The sequence below is a fragment of the Clytia hemisphaerica genome, unplaced genomic scaffold (assembly GCF_902728285.1).
Source record: "Clytia hemisphaerica strain Z4C2 unplaced genomic scaffold, Clytia hemisphaerica genome assembly, whole genome shotgun sequence".
NCBI classification, from domain to species: Eukaryota; Metazoa; Cnidaria; class Hydrozoa; order Leptothecata; family Clytiidae; genus Clytia; species Clytia hemisphaerica.
In genome coordinates, this window is record NW_027103621.1 from 1,199,518 (window position 1) to 1,219,003 (window position 19,486).

The 19,486-nt window shown below is 34.0% G+C and overlaps 1 protein-coding gene across 1 annotated transcript in view; it reads left to right on the top strand.

Annotated features, from left to right (window-relative positions):
• The window catches only part of LOC136802316 (ATP-dependent RNA helicase SUPV3L1, mitochondrial-like), a 32,207-nt gene extending 13,206 nt beyond the window's left edge, over positions 1 to 19,001 (top strand). Inside the window, exons 8-12 of the mRNA XM_067059034.1 lie at positions 15 to 95; positions 488 to 553; positions 861 to 971; positions 18,127 to 18,278; positions 18,646 to 19,001. Of these exons, the coding sequence (XP_066915135.1) occupies positions 15 to 95; positions 488 to 553; positions 861 to 971; positions 18,127 to 18,278; positions 18,646 to 18,817 (582 nt within the window). The 3' untranslated portion in view covers positions 18,818 to 19,001. The remainder of the gene's footprint in view (positions 1 to 14; positions 96 to 487; positions 554 to 860; positions 972 to 18,126; positions 18,279 to 18,645) is intronic.
• The last annotated feature ends 485 nt before the right edge of the window (positions 19,002 to 19,486 follow it).

A 19,486-nucleotide genomic window follows, 5' to 3' on the forward strand; every position in this document is an offset into this window, starting at 1 on the left:
TTCTTCCTTTTTAGAAAGCGGGAATCCTTCCTTCACTTGAGCAATTTGAACTGCTATCCATGGTGCTACCTGAAAAATCATTGGCTGAACTAACTGTAAATCCTTTGTTAACTGTTAAACCTCAAATAATTCTTCTTCGAGTCTGCTAAATCATGAACCTCGCGAGTTTCGCGCGGGCTATTTTTTCCACGCATCCAAGCACATAACGTGCATTATTTTTTCACGAAAAAAGTGGTATTAGATCAATTATGCAATTTAAGGGCAGGAGACATGCTGTGTGTGAAGAATTATGGTGCGCGAGAAAAAAAAAAACAGACTAGGCGCGTGGCTGCGTGGAAAAATAGGGCGCGTGATTTAGCAGACTATAAAACTTCGACGGTGTCAATCAAAAAAAGTCATAAAGGTTGGTTTACACGAAGACACGGTTAAACATTTTCATTTTGAGGTTTTCATCATTGAGTTTTCATGATTTTTATTCATTTTTCAGGAGGTGTTTGAGCTTTTGATGAAACTTGACAGAAACTATTTCTTATGTGATGTTGAAAAGTTTAAGGTAAAAACTTTAAAAACATTTGTTGAAGGGCTAAAAGCCCTCACTTAGACATGTTGAAATTTTTTTTAAAGTGATTAACTTTGATCATTTCTTTCATTGGTCTTCTTTTGAAATTTAAGAATCATTTAAGGATAAGGAAAAAATTGAAAAATCTTATGAAATTCACGAGGCTCATTTCGATTTATGCAATTCTTGAAAAACTGTAAGCGCAAAAATCAATATTCATAACATATTGTCTGGGTGGGATTTACCTTTGTCATACTTTTTCTAAGTAATTGTCATTGCATTTATTTATTTTTATTTCTAGCTTGCAGCTGATGAGCTTCAACACATCCCATTGACTCTTCAACAAAGTTACATTTTTGCGGTGGCACCAGTCAACATATCACGTGATGTTGTTTTGCCCGCCATGAATGAGGTTTGTTATCTGTATAGTCTCCATAAGTCTGCCAGCAACCCAGGGATGCGAATCGGCCTAAAAAAGTAACGTCCTCAAGGATATTTTGTGCTAAGCAGGTTTTTTAAGTAGAGAATCGACGATGTCAGTAAAACTTCACCCAGGAAGGATATCATGGGCATGTAAGGTTATAAATTTGCTTTTTTTTTCACTTCTTTTGTCAAAAGCTAAAAAAAAGAATTGCATCATAAAAACTTGCTTGGAAATAAAATTTATAAGCGAAAATTATTGACGAGGCCCATTCGCACCTAATCTAAAGCGCCCAGTCTTTTTTTTTTTTTTTTTTTTTTCTTTATTGAAACAAAAACACGTGCACACTACGAACATATATTACAAAACATTACTTAAACATTAAATATAGTCCCTCCCCCCGCTAGGAACTAACGTTATATCGCCAGAGGTACTAGACTATGTAAAAAATAAATAAATAAGTAAATAAAGAGAAAAAAAGAAAAAATCTTGGAGAAGGAAGCTACAATTGTTAGGTAAAAGCCTAAAATAAAGCACCGCTAAACCTTCCAGTTTCGTTAAGAAATTCAACAACAGAACAAAGAATAGGGATCAGGTGCAGTTAGCGTGGTCACTGGTTGGATTCTTTAGTAGTGGAGAGCACTGTTAAAGAATATAACCTAATGTCGTTTAGCCTAATAATGTTATAAAATACAGACCAGAAAGTATTTCACTGTTAAACAATCCAACCTAACCATGTCCGGTTCACTGTTTAATAATCCAACCTAGTCCACTGTTTACCAATCCAACCTAGCCATGTCCGGTTCACTGTTAAACAATCCAACCTAGTCCACTGTTTAACAATTCAACCTAGTCCACTGTTTAACAATCCAACCTAGCCATGTCCGGTTCACTGTTGGTTAAACAATCCAACCTAGTCCACTGTTTAACAATCCAACCTAGTCCACTGTTTAACAATCCAACCTAGCCATGTCCGGTTCACTGTTAAACAATCCAACCTATAGTCATGTCCGGTCCACTGTTAAACAATTTGACCTAGTCCACTGTTAAATAATCCTACCTAGTCCACTGTTTAACAATTTAACCTATAGTCATGTCCGGTTCACTGTTAAACCAACAATCCAACCTAGTCCACTGTTTAACAATTCAACCTAGTCCACTGTTAAACAATCCAACCTAGTCCACTGTTTAACAATCCAACCTAGTCCACTGTTTAACAATCCAACCTAGCCATGTCCGGTTCACTGTTAAACAATCCAACCTATAGTCATGTCCGGTCCACTGTTAAACAATTTGACCTAGTCGACTGTTAAATAATCCTACCTAGTCCACTGTTTAACAATTTAACCTATAGTCATGTCCGGTTCACTGTTAAACAATCTGACCTAGTCCACTGTTAAATAATCCAACCTAGTCCACTGTTTAACAATCCAACCTAGTCCACTGTTTAACAATCCTACCTAGTCCACTGTTAAACAATCCTACCTAGTCCACTGTTAAACAATCCAACCTATAGTCATGTCCGGTCCACTGTTAAACAATTTGACCTAGTCCACTGTTAAACAATCCTACCTAGTCCACTGTTTAACAATTTAACCTATAGTCATGTCCGGTTCACTGTTAAACAATCTGACCTAGTCCACTGTTAAACAATCCAACCTAGTCCACTGTTTAACAATCCAACCTAGTCCACTGTTTAACAATCCTACCTAGTCCACTGTTTAACAATCCAACCTATAGTCATGTCCGTTCCACTGTTAAACAATTTGACCTAGTCCACTGTTAAACAATCCTACCTAGTCCACTGTTTAACAATTTAACCTATAGTCATGTCCGGTTCACTGTTAAACAATCTGACCTAGTCCACTGTTAAACAATCTGACCTAGTTCACTGTTTAACAATCCTACCTAGTCCACTGTTTAACAATCCAACCTAATCCTATCCCTTGTCACGAGTAGACAACCTAACCTAGTTTCATTCCTGGTCACTGGGCTCTTAAAGAAAGAAGAGACTCTCAGCTATCCAACGTGCTATAAAAAAAACTCTAAATCTTTCTGGTTCAGGAAGTATTGGCATTTTTATATTTTCCTAGCTCATTGTAGCAAAAAAGGCACGGAACGGCTTGGTGGAAATACACTACATGATGTGATTTGCGTTGTTACTAAAAGAGGTAACGAGTGGTAACGAGGTGGTAACGAGGTAACCAGTTAAAAACGGTGGCCCTAAAGGCTCTAATTTTGAATAAATCGATACTGGTGAATGTAGAGCAGGACTTAATGTTTCGAGTGAATGTGATAGTGGAGTTGGTGCTCCTGTTGAATATGCAGCAGGGGTTGGTGGTTCTGGTGAATGTGCAGCTGAAGTTGGTGGTTTTGATGATTGTGCAGCAGGAGTTGGTGGTTCTGGTGAATGTGATCATGGAGTTTGTGGTTCTGGTGAATGTGCATAAGGAGTCGGTGATTCTGTTGAATTAGCAGCAGGGATTGGTGTTTCTGGTGAATGGGAGGCAGGAGTTCATGGTTCTGGTGAATATACCGGTACTGGTGAATGTGATGGTGGAGTTGATGGTTCTGTTGAATGCAATGTTGGAGTTTGAGTTGCTGATGAAGTTGGAGTTACTCATGAATTTGATGGTGGGTTTGGTGGTTCTAGTGCATATGATTGTGGAGCAGGAGTTTGAGTTTCTTGTGGATGTAATGGTGGAGCTTATAGTCCAAACCTATAGGCCAACACATTATTACTAATATTAGGTATCTGGCAAAATAAGTCAAACACTGACAGTTGTTAATGTCTTTAGATATCATTTATCACAATTCTAGCCCTGTCAAACACCTGAATACAATATATTCGAAATTCATGATAATCCATTCATCCCAAGTCCTGATGTAGATCTACCAAAACTAACAGTTTTGTGCTAAGAAGCATCAGAACCAACAAGTATTTCTGTAGAACCTTTATAACCACAAGGATCTGTTGCATAACCACCAGAACAACCAGTTCCTGCTGCATAATCACCATAATCACAAGTTGCTGCTTCAGAATAACCAGATCCTTTAGGTTTTGTTTTAAAATCACCAGTTCATGTCGCAGAATCAACAGAACAATCATGTCCTGCTGCAGAATCACAAGGACCACCAACTCCACTATCACATTCACCAGAACCATCAACTCAACTATCACATTCACCAGAACCACCAACTCCTGCTGCACAATCATCAAAACCACCATATTCAGCTGCACATTCACCAGAACCACCAACCCCTGCTGCACATTCAACAGGACCATCGACTCCACTATCACATTCACTAGAAACATTAAGTCTACATTCTACAAGTCTACATTCACCAGAATCGAGTTATTCAAAATTAGAGCCCTTAGGGCCACCGCTTTTAACTGGTTACATCGTTACCACATCGTTACCACCCGTTACCTCTTTTAGTAACAACGCAAATCACACTATGTACTGTATTTCCACCAAGTATAAGTATAAATGCCAATACCTCCTGAACCAGAAAGATTTAGAGTTTTTTTTATAGCTCGTTGGATAGCTAAGAGTCTCTTCTTTCTTTAAGAACCCAGTGACCAGGAATGAAACTAGGTTAGGTTGTTTAATCGTGACAAGTAGTAGTAGTGTTTATTTAGTTGTCTATAACAAGACTAGCGACCACACTCATAGAAAAAAATCTAAACTAAGGAGGTTGTCGCAAAATTGTTAAGTTACAAGAAATAAATCTACAAAAAAAATTATAAAAATAAGTCCCTATGTTAATGTAAGATATAAATGAATCTACGGCTAGAATAGGTAATTTGATAAGAATAATTAGAAATATTGCGACAGGTAATATAATTTAATTAAGTCCTTAAGACGATCCAATTCTAAGGTTGACATATCATCAAAGGTCAAGAATTTCTGAAGTTCATTCCAAGATAAAATGGATTGATATAGTACTGAGTAATTGCCATAAGTTACTGTGGAGACCTCGGGAAGATTTAACAGACCAGATTTACATCGCATGACTTCATGACGCTCAAGATCATCAAGACGAGTCAAAATGAAGTGTTCTTGCAGAAGAGGAGGTAACATTCGATTAAAGATTTTGTAAATAAAAAGAATATTTAGGTATTTTACGAAGTCAAAAAAGGTTAAAAGAGTATGATCCAAGAAGAGAGGTGAGGAATGTGCTCGAAAATCGGAAAATGTCATAATTCGGAGAGCTTGCTTTTTTAATGTTGGAATTCGACGGGCGTGGACAGATTGGCGTGAAATAAAGATTAATATAATGCTAAAAACGCCGTTTTCTTGTCGACATAATGCCGAAGTTTACTCAGTGCACCATTCGCACGTTTTAATTTGTTGCAAACAAAATCAATGTTATGCTTCCAGTTTAGATGTTCATCGATGTATACACTAAAGTATTTCACAAAGTTACTAGGTATGAGACTGTGTCCGTTGATTTTTATTTTTAGATCATAGTTTATTTTCTTTTTAATAGGTCTAAAGATAGTAAGCTCAGTTTTGTTAGCATTCAGAGATAACTTGATTGTATTCAACCAATGCAATAGAAGTTTAAGATCGATGTTAGCTTGCTTGGCTATAGGTTTTGTCACGAGTACATCCTATACTAAATGTAAATAGCATATTTATTCTAAAGTTAACTTCTATCAATAAAAGTTATCCAATCATAACGCCGTAGCTAACAACAACGATAGCTGCCTTCTATTCTCCAAATATACAACCAATCAAATAGCTTTGTAAATTCACCAATCAAAATTTGGAATGAACTCTAAGCAAACGTTAACGAACGATTCGGCCAATCGTGAGAAAAAAAGATAATCCCTGGAATTCGAACAATTCTCTCGGTAGAGACCAAACCACCAACTACGTAAGCATGAGATTTTCGATACAAACCTGACAAAAACATTACCTAATGATGCAAAGAATCCACCAATCAAAACAAGAGACAAACTTTAGGTAAACGTTTACAGAACGTCCACTCAAAGTGAAAAAAGATTAATCTGTAAAAGCCCAAATAAGGAGTGTTATTAAATTCCGCAAGAGAAAAAGGTTTGGACAAGTCCTAGCAAATGGAAAAACCCTAACCGCAAATTGCGTTACACGAAATTCTTAAAAACAATACGTACTGGCGAGACAAGGCAACGTCGGAGCAACGCTCTTCATCAAACAAAAGAAACTGTGGGAAAAACATGAAGAAGGAGTGGCGCTCCACCACCTCAAAAAGTCAGTCGGGGAAGCAAGCGAATAGAGAAGAAATAAAGCGAATAGAGAAGAAATAAAGCGAAAGATGATAGGCCATCAGCTTAAGAAACAAATAGCGAAGTTATCAGCCCGCACTAAACGCACTCTTTTATTGTAATTACGAATTTGAATTTAAAGGAAGAAGAAAAGAATCTAAGGGAAATTAATTAATAGCGAACCCCATAAATATATCTTGTTAAATCATTATTTGGAGTCATTCGAAAATAAGACTTACGGAATATACTTTAGTAACGACAAAAAGGTGATTGTTACAAGTTTTAAGAGTTCGTTTCTGATAAAAAGCATTGTGTCATCAGCGAATAAATTAACTAGGGAAAAAGGAAGGGCGATATGCAAGTCGTTAACGTAAAGAAGAAATGATAATGGTTCAAGAACAGAGCCTTGGGGAACACCGTGAAGCATAGGCTTAGTTTATTAATGCAAATTGTGATCAATCAGATAAAAAAGAGCGAAACCAATCAAGAGATGTCCCACGAACCCCATAGAATTCTATTTTTGAAGTTAAAATCTCATGGTCAATCATGAAGCCTTATCCTTTAAGCCTCATTTTTTTAAATTGCCATTCACCAATGTTTTACAGACCCTCTTGATATTTAAAAGTTTTTAATCGTGAACGATAAATGCAGCAGCAGAATCATTGGCTAAGAGGAAATCCAAATTTCACGAGCAGTTTGTAATTAAAAAAGTTAAATTTCATATCAAATTTTAATGTCAGGGACAGAGATAGAACAAGGCTTTTTTAAATGTGCGTTATCCAGCTCCGCTATAACATATCCCTGTTTTGACAATTTTGTGAATATTTTTTACCATTTTCCTAAGAAATAGGGTGTTTTTGAGTCCACAAAGCCTTAAAATGTTCTTAACTTGTTCTTAATATTTTGGCTAGTAAAGCCTTATGTTCTTATATAGTTTGTTCTTATAAAAAAACGTGTCGGTTCGATTTAAATATTTGCACATAATTTGAGTAATTCTTTTGTTAATTCTGCTTTGTCAGCTTAAAAAGCGCTTGATCTTTATGTTATAAAAAGCAATATCTTTAAACTAAAGGTATGGTCGATCCCAGAGGGCTTAGAATCGGACAGTGTCTTTAGGCGCCACCGAGCCGTCACGACTAACCAAGGTCGCTTGCGTTCTGACGAGAGAAATTCATGATAACCAATCCACAACGGACCACGGTTTAGATTAAGTGATTTATTACTACAGATGGAAACAGATTTGTGATAAAATCCCCTTGTGGTTCTAGTATTAGGTTTTTTTAAGAAGTTTTCTGTTCGTTTCATTTTTCCAATTCATCAAATCGTCTTCAAAGTTCCCCTTTCATTGTTGTTATAGTGAAACTAAATGATGACATCAATGATGTGTTTATAAGAACAATACACTCAAAGAGATATGTTTAACTGAAGGCATAGATAGGGCCAGCCTCGTACACTTAAAGCTCTCATTAATAGTATACTAAAAAGATTTAATAAGAAAACTCTTCTCCATCATTAAATTGATGAAAAAATATACCTTAATACAGAAATAGTGTCTGTTACAGAACTAAATTCCAGCATTGTTCTTAAATTGTTCTTAATTTTTGACGATTTTGATTCTCATTGTTTTTTTATTAAATAATTAAATGAAAAATTGTGAAAAAGGATTGTATCTTTTCTTCTCGTTGGTATAGTGTTTACATTATGTCATTAATAAAAAGATCTAAGAAACTGTACTTGGTAAATATCGCTTACACTGATAATAAGGTTAAAAGATTTTCTAAACTCCAAAATTTCTCATGAGTTAGAAGGAGACTTTACTGCTATCTCGCCTATCACCTATCTTTACTAAAGTCTTATATACCCGATCTCTACAAGCAATTTGGTCTCTTTTCCTCTTACTAAGTACACGTTTGAAGCCTTCAGACGTTCTTAACTTTTTTTAACTTTTAGCCTAAAAATGTTTTTAACATATTCTTATTTTGACAATTTTGTGAATATTTTTGACCATTTTCCTAAGAAATAGGGTGTTTTTGAGTCCACAAAGCCTTAAAATGTTCTTAACTTTTTCTTAATATTTTGGGTAGCAAAGCCTTATGTTCTTATATAGTTTGTTCTTATAAAAAAAACGTGTAGATACGATTTAAATATTTGCACATAATTTGAGTAATTTTTTTGTTAATTCTGCTTTGTCAGCTTAAAAAGCGCCTGATCTATATGTTATAAAAAGCAATATCTTAAAACTAAAGGTGTGGTCAATCCCAGAGGGCTTAGAATCGGGCAGTGTCTTTAGGCTCCACCGAGCCGTCACGACTAACCAAGGCCGCTAGCGTTCTACGAGAGAAATTCATGATAACCAATCCACAACGGACCACGGTCTAGATCGAGTGCTTTATTCCTACAAATAAAAACAGATTTGTGATCAAGTCTGCTTGTGGTTCTAGTATTAGGTTTGTTTGAGAAGTTTTCTGACCGTTTCTTTTTTCCCATCCTCAAAATATTCCAAGAAGTTCCCCTTTTATTGTTGTCATGGTGATTCTAAATGATGACATCAATGATGTTTTTATAAAAATGATACACTGAAGAGAGTTTTTTTACTGAAGACATGGATAGTGTAGCCTCACACACTTAAAGTTCTCATTAATTACTAGTATACTAAAAATATTTAATAAGAAAACTCTTCTCTATCATTAAATTGATGAAAAAATATACCATAGTACAAAAAGAAATGTCCGTTACAAAACTAAATTCCAGCATCGTTCTTAAATTGTTCTTAATTTTGACGATTTTGAATCTCATTGTATTTTTATTAAATAGTTAAATGAAAAATTGTGAAAAAGGATTTATCTTTTCTTATCGTTGGTAAAGTGTTTACATACATTATGTCATTAATAAAAAGATCTAGGAAACTGTACTTGGTAAATATTGCTCACAATGATAATAATAGGTTAAAAGATTTTCTAAACTCAAAAATTTCTCATGAGTTACTTAACTGGCATCTCGCTTATCACCTATCTTTACTAAAGTCTAATATACCCGATCTCTACAAGGAATTTGGTTCTAATCATCTTTTTAACCTTTTAAGTAGATTCTATTTAAATATTTGCACAAGATTTGACTAATCTTTTTGTTAATTCTGCTTTGTCAGCGTAAAAAGCGCGCCAAATCTACTATATGTCATGAAAACAATATCTTTAAACTAAAGGTATGGTCGATCCCAGAGGGCTTAGAATCGGACAGTGTCTTTAGGCGCCACCGAGCCGTCACGACTAACCAAGGTCGCTAGCGTTCTGACGAGAGAAATTCATGATAACCAATCCACAACGGACCACGGTTTAGATTAAGTGATTTATTACTACAGATGGAAACAGATTTGTGATAAAATCCCCTTGTGGTTCTAGTATTAAGTTTTTTTAAGAAGTTTTCTGTTCGTTTCATTTTTCCAATTCATCAAATCTTCTTCAAAGTTCCCCTTTCATTGTTGTTATAGTGAAACTAAATGATGACATCAATGATGTGTTTATAAGAACAATACACTCAAAGAGATATGTTTAACTGAAGGCATAGATAGGGCCAGCCTCGTACACTTAAAGCTCTCATTAATAGTATACTAAAAAGATTTAATAAGAAAACTCTTCTCCATCATTAAATTGATGAAAAAATATACCTTAATACAGAAATAATGTCTGTTACAGAACTAAATTCCAGCATTGTTCTTAAATTGTTCTTAGTTTTTGACGATTTTGATTCTCATTGTTTTTTTATTAAATAATTAAATGAAAAATTGTGAAAAAGGATTGTATCTTTCTTATTGTTGGTATAGTGTTTATATTATGTCATTAATAAAAAGATCTAAGAAACTGTACTTGGTAAATATGGCTTACACTGATAATAAGGTTAAAAGATTTTCTAAACTCCAAAATTTCTCATGAGTTAGAAGGAGACTTTACTGCTTTCTCGCCTATCACCTATCTTTACTAAAGTCTTAAACACCCGATCTCTAAAAGCAATTTGGTCTCTTCTCCTCTTACTAAGTACACGTTTGAAGCCTTCAGACGTTCTCAACTTTTTTTAACCTTTAGCCTAAAAATGTTCTTAATATATTCTTATTTTTACAATTTTGTGAATATTTTTGACCATTTTCCTAAGAAATAGGGTGTTTTTGAGTCCACAAAGCCTTAAAATGTTCTTAACTTTTTCTTATATTTTGGGTAGCAAAGCCTTATGTTCTTATATAGTTTGTTCTTATAAAAAAAAAACGTGTAGATACGATTTAAATATTTGCATATAATTTGAGTAATTTTTTTGTTAATTCTGCTTTGTCAGTTTCAAAAGCGCCTGATCTATATGTTATAAAAAGCAATATCTTAAAACTAAAGGTGTGGTCAATCCCAGAGGGCTTAGAATCGGGCAGTGTCTTTAGGCTCCACCGAGCCGTCACGACTAACCAAGGCCGCTAGCGTTCTACGAGAGAAATTCATGATAACCAATCCACAACGGACCACGGTCTAGATCGAGTGCTTTATTCCTACAGATAAAAACAGATTTGTGATCAAGTCTGCTTGTGGTTCTAGTATTAGGTTTGTTTGAGAAGTTTTCTGACCGTTTCTTTTTTCCCATCCTCAAAATATTCCAAGAAGTTCCCCTTTTATTGTTGTCATGGTGATTCTAAATGATGACATCAATGATGTTTTTATAAAAATAATACACTGAAGAGAGTTTTTTTACTGAAGACATGGATAGTGTAGCCTCACACACTTAAAGTTCTCATTAATTACTAGTATACTAAAAATATTTAATAAGAAAACTCTTCTCTATCATTAAATTGATGAAAAAATATACCATAGTACAAAAAGAATTGTCCGTTACAAAACTAAATTCCAGCATCGTTCTTAAATTGTTCTTAATTTTGACGATTTTGAATCTCATTGTATTTTTATTAAATAGTTAAATGAAAAGTTGTGAAAAAGGATTTATCTTTTCTTATTGTTGGTAAAGTGTTTACATACATTATGTCATTAATAAAAAGATCTAGGAAACTGTACTTGGTAAATATTGCTTACAATGATAATAATAGGTTAAAAGATTTTCTAAACTCAAAAATTTCTCATGAGTTACTTAACTGGCATCTCGCTTATCACCTATCTTTACTAAAGTCTAATATACCCGATCTCTACAAGGAATTTGGTTCTAATCATCTTTTTAACCTTTTAAGTAGATTCTATTTAAATATTTGCACAAGATTTGACTAATCTTTTTGTTAATTCTGCTTTGTCAGCGTAAAAAGCGCGCCAGATCTACTATATGTCATAAAAACAATATCTTTAAACTAAAGGTATGGTCGATCCCAGAGGGCTTAGAATCGGACAGTGTCTTTAGGCGCCACCGAGCCGTCACGACTAACCAAGGTCGCTAGCGTTCTGACGAGAGAAATTCATGATAACCAATCCACAACGGACCACGGTTTAGATTAAGTGATTTATTACTACAGATGGAAAATTTGTGATAAAATCCCCTTGTGGTTCTAGTATTAAGTTTTTTAAGAAGTTTTCTGGTTCGTTTCATTTTTCCAATTCAGCAAATCGTCTTCAAAGTTCCCCTTTCATTGTTGTTATAGTGAAACTAAATGATGACATCAATGATGTGTTTATAAGAACAATACACTCAAAGAGATATGTTTAACTGAAGGCATAGATAGGGAGGGCCACTCGTACACTTAAAGCTCTCATTAATAGTATACTAAAAAGATTTAATAAGAAAACTCTTCTCCAATCATTAAATTGATGAAAAATATACCTTAATACAGATATAATGTCTGTTCAGAACTAATTCCAGCATTGTTCTTAAATTGTTCTTAGTTTTTTGACGATTTATTCTCATTGTTTTTTATTAAATAATTAAATGAAAAATTGTGAAAAGGATTGTATCTTCTTATCGTTGGTATAGTGTTTATATTATGTCATTAATAAAAAGATCTAAGAAACTGTACTTGGTAAAGAGGCTTACACTGATAATAAGGTTAAAAGATTTTCTAAACTCCAAAATTTCTCATGAGTTAGAAGGAGACTTTACTGCTTTCTCGCCTATCACCTATCTTTACTAAAGTCTTAAATACCCGATCTCTAAAAGCAATTTGGTTTCTTCTCCTCTACTAAGTACAAACAAAACGTTGAAGCCTTCAGACGTTCTCAACTTTTTTTTAACCTTTAGCCTAAAAATGTCTTAATATATTCTTATTTTTACAATTTTGTGAATATTTTGAACATTTTTCCTAAGAAATAGGGTGTTTTTGAGTCCACAAGCGAAAATGTTCTTAACTTTTTCTTATATTTTGGGTAGCAAAGCCTTATGTTCTTATATAGTTTGTTCTTATAAAAAAAAAACTGTAGATACGATTTAAATATTTGCATATAATTTGAGTAATTTTTTTGTTGTTAATCTGCTTTGTCAGTTTCAAAAGCGCCTGATCTATATGTTATAAAAAGCAATATCTTAAAACTAAAGGTGTGGTCAATCCCAGAGGGCTTAGAATTGGGCAGTGTCTTTAGGCGCCACCGAGCCGTCACGACTAACCAAGGCCGCTAGCGTTCTGAAGAGAGAAATTCATGATAACCAATCCACAGCAGACCACGATTTAGATCGAGTGCTTTGATTCCTACAATAAACAAATAAAAACAGATTTGTGATCAAGTTCGCTTGTGGTTCTAGTAATAGGTTTGTTTGAGAAGTTTTCTGTTCGTTTCTTTTATCCCATTCTTAAAATATTCCAAGAAGTTCCCCTTTTATTGTTGTCATGGTGATTCTAAATGATGACATCAATGATGTTTTTATAAAAAGATTTAATAAGAAAACTCTTCTCTATCATTAAATTGATGAAAAAATATAGCATAGTACAAAAAGAAATGTCCGTTACAAAACTAAATTCCAGCATCGTTCTTAAATTGTTCTTAATTTTGACGATTTTGAATCTCATTATATTTTTGTTAAATAGTTAAATAAAAATTGTGAGAAAGGATTTATCTTTTCTTATCGTTGGTAAATTGTTTACATACATTATGTCATTAATAAAAAGATCTAGGAAACTGTACTTGGTAAATATTGCTCACAATGATAATAATAGTTAAAAGATTTTCTAAACTCAAAATTCTCATGAGTTACTTAACTGGCATCTCGCTTATCACCTATCTTTACTAAAGTCTAATATACCCGATTTCTACAAGGAATTTGGTTCTACTCATATTTTTAACCTTTTAAGTAGATTCTATTTAAATATTTGCACAAGATTTGAGTAATCTTTTTGTTAATTCTGCTTTGTCAGCATAAAAAGCGCGCCTGATCTACTATATGTCATAAAAACAATATCTTTAAACTAAAGGTATGGTCGATCCTAGAGGGCTTAGAATCGGACAGTGTCTTTAGGCGCCACCGAGCCGTCACGACTAACCAAGGTCGCTAGCGTTCTGACGAGAGAAATTCATGATAACCAATCCACAACGGACCACGGTTTAGATTAAGTGATTTATTACGACAGATTGAAACAGATTTGTGATAAAATCCCCTTGTGGTTCTAGTATTAGGTTTTTTAAGAAGTTTTCTGTTCGTTTCATTTTTCCAATTCATCAAATCGTCTTCAAAGTTCCCCTTTCATTGTTGTTATAGTCAAACTAAATGATGACATCAATGATGTGTTTATAAGAACAATGCAATCAAAGAGATATGTTTAACTGAAGGCATAGATAGGGCCAGCCTCGTACACTTAAAGTTCTCATTAATAGTATACTAAAAAGATTTAATAAGAAAACTCTTCTCCATCATTAAATTGATGAAAAAATATACCTTAATACAGAAATAATGTCTGTTACAGAACTGAATTCCAGCATTGTTCTTAAATTGTTCTTAATTTTTGACGATTTTGATTCTCATTGTTTTTTTATTAAATAGTTAAATGAAAAATTGTGAAAAAGGATTGTATCTTTTCTTCTCGTTGGTATAGTGTTTACATTATGTCATTAATAAAAAGATCTAAGAAACTGTAATTGGTAAATATCGCTTACACTGATAATAAGGTTAAAAGATTTTCTAAATTCCAAAATCTCTCATGAGTTAGAAGAAGACTTTACTGCTATCTTGCATATCACCTATCTTTACTAAAGTCTTATATACCCGATCTCTACAAGTAATTTGGTCTCTTCTCCTCTTACTAAGTACACGTTTGAAGCCTTGAGACGTTCTTAACTTTTTTTAACCTTCCGCCTAAAAATGTTCTTAACATATTCTTTTTTTGACAATTTTGTGAATATTTTTGACAATTTTCCTAAGAAATAGGGTGTTTTTGAGTCCACAAAGCCTTAAAATGTTCTTGACTTGTTCTTAATATTTTGGCTAGAAAAGCCTTATGTTCTTATATAGTTTGTTCTTATAAAAAAAACGTGTAGATTCGATTTAAATATTTGCACATAATTTGAGTAATTCTTTTGTTAATTCTGCTTTGTCAGCTTAAAAAGCGCCTGATCTATATGTTATAAAAAGCAATATCTTAAAACTAAAGGTGTGGTCAATCCCAGAGGGCTTAGAATCGGGCAGTGTCTTTAGGCGCCACCGAGCCGTCACGACTAACCAAGGCCGCTAGCGTTCTACGAGAGAAATTCATGATAACCAATCCACAACGGACCACGGTCTAGATTGAGTGCTTTATTCCTACAGATGGAAACAGATTTATGATAAGACTTCCCCTTGTGGTTCTAGTATAGGTTTGTTTGAATGTTTTCTGTTCGTTTCATTTTTTCCATATATTGTATATATCCTTACAATGAAATTCGAAGTTCCCCTTTCATTGTTGTTATAGTGATTCTAAATGATGACATCAATGATGTTTTTATAAGAACAGTTTGATAAGATTGAAATGCTCTTTTAATATTACAAACGGACAGGCATCTTCAGTCCCATTAATGAATAGTACAATCCGAAGATATGGTAGAGTATAACTAAACTACACGTTTTTTATAAGAACAAACTATACTAGTCATAGCTTTCACTAAATGCCCCCACAGAAAGGTCATGTCATGCACTTATAAAGCTCTTAATGCTTTAAAAATTAAAGCATAAAAAATAATCAGGAATAATTGATTAATTTAATTATTTATTGATTGATTGAAAAAAAATCATATTCCATTAACAAAATACTTGAAGAATTCATGCAGCTTGACAATTAAATAAAATTCAAGGAAAAGCTGGAAAAGCTTCTCAAAAACATATTTCGAAAATCATGGTATCATTATCTTACTGACTTTCACATCTCCTTGTTTGTTTGTTTTTTCTTACAACAATATATGTCATGATCATTCACTAAATAGACCTTTTCCGATAATGCTGCAGACATCTTAGATTGTAGGCAAAATATATTGCGGTGAATAAATCAACAAGGTAACCAATCAGAAATAGCTTGTTTATTTTTCATTGGCTGCTATATATTTCAACAATTCCCTATTGCTACTTTGCCTAATAAACAATAGTAAGATGATAAGATGATACTGCGTATAAAATTTCAAATTTATCAACAAGTTCTGCGCCATCTGGAATAGACCAATCCTAGTTAAGGCCCGGGCTCCACCTGCGTACGCTGTGATTGCAGTCAAAAGAAAAATTAAGGAATGTCATTGTGGTCCATTCAGACGTACAGTCGAAAAGTTGAGATGTGCCTATTTTTTTCAAGTGCACAGTACTTTTTCATGATGCAATCTTTTCTCCAAGCTGAAAGGATTGAAGCCATTAAGATATGATTGCAGTGCAGACAATGAAGGGACGGGCCTTCAGGAAACTAGACTTTTTGAGTTTTTAGCTATATTCTCACTTTATGGTGTTCCTGTACGACTGTCTGTGTGCCTAGTCTAGCCACCGTTAAATTGGAGCTATTTCACCAAACTCCTGGAGCGTAAGTTATTTAGGCTATCACAACTGCATGAAAAAGTTGAACGTGCGCATGCAAAGTTAAACAAATGTAAACAAACTTTTTTCAGGTTTTTAAAATAGATTTACCACACTGAACAAACAGTGAAAACACTCTAGGTGAGGTAAATCTATTTTGAAGACCAAAAAAAAAACCATTGATTGACATTCAGCACATATTCAACCACTTTTGGATTCAACTTTACTTATGTGTACATTCAACCTTTTTGTACTTTGCCGATATCTTGTTTTACCAAGTTAAGAAGGACTTTCTCGAGTTACGACCATATGATGGTCTTTAAAGCTCAAGAAGCTCGCTATAAAACAAAAGCTATTATTTATATATAATAACAGACAAAGATAAATTACAGTTTGAACAAAAATATCAAATATACATTTGAAAACTTGAGCAAACTCTAGCTGAAAAACTTCCAAGAAAAAGAATTGAAATCATTGCTGAAATGAACTTCTGACTAAATTACAGTATTTAGTTTCAGTTTCAAAGACAAGAAACAAAATTTGACATACAAACACTTTTTTCCATTTTCCAGTCAAAATGAATCACGCTCATCATAACCAGTCTGCCATTTTGTTTGTTTTGATTTGCAGAAGTAATATTGTAATCAGTTGTAATTCGTGTTATGGTGTAATCACTATACTTTTTCTATAATTTGTTCAGCTTTTTCAATGCTAAATCAAAACTAATAAAATGTAATACGCAATAATGGTAATAGCATATAGCGTAACATGAAAATATATATAACATTTACCGCTGTATAATTTACCGCCATATTTTCGCGGAACACTTAATTGGCCGGAAAGCCGATTACGACGCAAACACAAAAACAAAAACAATTCGCAAAAAATCGAGATTCCAGTCCAATATATTGCGTGAAGCTATGAATGCCTCCTCAGTCGCTGCGCTCCTTGCGGGGGCAATAAAAGAACATACGGCTTCGATGGCCGAAATGTTAAGAACAAGGTAAGAACATTTTACGGCTTTGCGGATTCTAAATCACCGAATTTCCTAGGAAAATGGACAAAAGTACCCAAAAAATGGCAAAATTAATAACATGTTAAGAACATAGGCTTAATACTCTAAAAGTTAAGAACATCTCAAGGTTTCAAAAATTTTGGATCTTCTTATAAAGAAACGTGTAGCTCTGTTCTTTTATCCCAATAAAAAGGTTTGAAAAATCTCACAAATTAAAGGGAAACTTTTTAAACAAACATAATAAAGTTGTTTAAACTTAAACCCTGAAGTCGATATCCTCTGGGACAAATGAAACGAACAAAAGCATTTCAAACAATCATACTCATACTACCACAAGAAAGTTTTATCACAAAACTGTTTCTATCCGTAGAAATAAATCTCTTAATCTAAACCGTGGTCCCGTTGTGGATTGGTTATCATGAACTTCTCTCGTAGAACGCTAGCGGCCTTGGTTAGTCGTGATGGCTCAGTGGCGCCTTAAGACACTGCCCGATTCTAAGCCCACTGGGATTGACCGCACCTTTCATATATTTATAAACACAGATACATACATTGTGATAATTACCAATCTCGTATCCATTCCCCTAGGTCGCTTTTTGATGATTCTGATACATATCGCTAATCACGTTCATCAGTAAAATCACAAAACTGGTACAAGTGGTTCTGATTGCGTGATTACACGATTTAAAAAAATAAAAAACAAACTATTTGAAACCTTCGTAAATGGTCTCAACTTTTTTGGGGTTAAAGCTTTTAAAAAGATTCTGATTTTCTGGACTAATTCGCTGGTAATTTGTTGAAATATGATTGCATCTGAACTCCCAAAGATTCTTAGATTTTTGGCCTCTACGCCTTATATTCCTACCTACTTTGTTCTAAAAGAAAATACCAAAATTCGTTTTTAGGCACTTACGTCTTGACAGGCAATAACTGAACATTTTTATATTGCTTTTCAGTTTGCATGGCGCGTTTGTGAGAATGTACAAGTGACTTCGGAAGATGTTAAAGATATTTTGAAATGGCCTCCAAGGAAGAAGCCGAGATCAGTCAGGTCACTTCAATACTTGGAACATCTCCACGAAACGTTGGATTTATATCGATGGTTGAGGTTAGTAAATCTTGCTCTTTCTCTCTCCTCTACTTTTACCCAAATCTACTTTTCACCTGATGAACGTCTAAATGCAGAATTTAGCGACAAATAATGTAAGGGGCGGACAATCAATAGGTGTAATAGGAAAAGTAGTAATGCACAGCCGAACAGTTTGATATTTGAACTAATCTAGCAAAACATTAGACTCAAAATTTGCTTTATGGAATTTTATTGTGATTATTGGACTTGCTTACGTTTGGTGTTAAGCTTCATTAAAAGCAGTTTTTCAAGGGAGCTTTGATGGACATAAAGTTTCTTTGCTGTAGGAAAAATTTAACGGCGATCTTCGTACATTTTCCTATTCTTTCTTTTCCTTTACACCTAGTTATCGTTTCGAAGACATTTTTATCGACCGCAAAGGGGTTAACAAGCTACAATCGGAACTGGAACGTTATATTACGAGAGCTGTCGAAACAAACATGAAATATGACACGCAAGATTCGAAACATTTGCAACATTACGTTGCACGCAAGAAACGTCGGAAATGGAGGCGATGATGAAACGAGACGACGTCACCATATCACAGCAGTCGGAGAAGAACGGGCGACCTGGTTAGACCAAAAGCCTTTTTGTTGTCAAAGAGTCTATGATGGAATTGATAAGTTAATGTCAAGGTATATTATGGTATCCCCGCCTCCTCTTAAAGACCATACGATGATAATCAGGGATATGTTCAAATTAGCTGATCATCGGTTATTTAGCCGGATCGGTTATCTAGACGAGAGCTTATCGGTTAAATAACTGGTCATCGGTTGTTAGCCTATACAAAGAATTTAAAATGTAGTTGACGAAAAACTACAAACAGTCGTCGTTATTTCTTCTTGAACTGTCTTTCCATAACATTTTCCAACAAAGGTTTTGTTAATTTCAACTCCTATGAAAAAAATATAAAGAATCTCAATAAATTTTAGTTTAAATTTTAGAAATCGTCTAAGTAACCGATAGTTGGTAAAATAGCCTTTAAACTTTTCCGAGATGGTGACAATATTTTACCTTTGAGCATGCGCTTTATTGAATTTGCGCTTTATCTCCAAAAAATTTGGAACGTACATTCATTCATTCTTCCCATATAAATCAATTGATATTTATCAATATGATGTATAAAAAAAGAAGACGCGACGATTGATGTTTCGACAGAAACTAACAATTTTCTAAGTAACCGATAA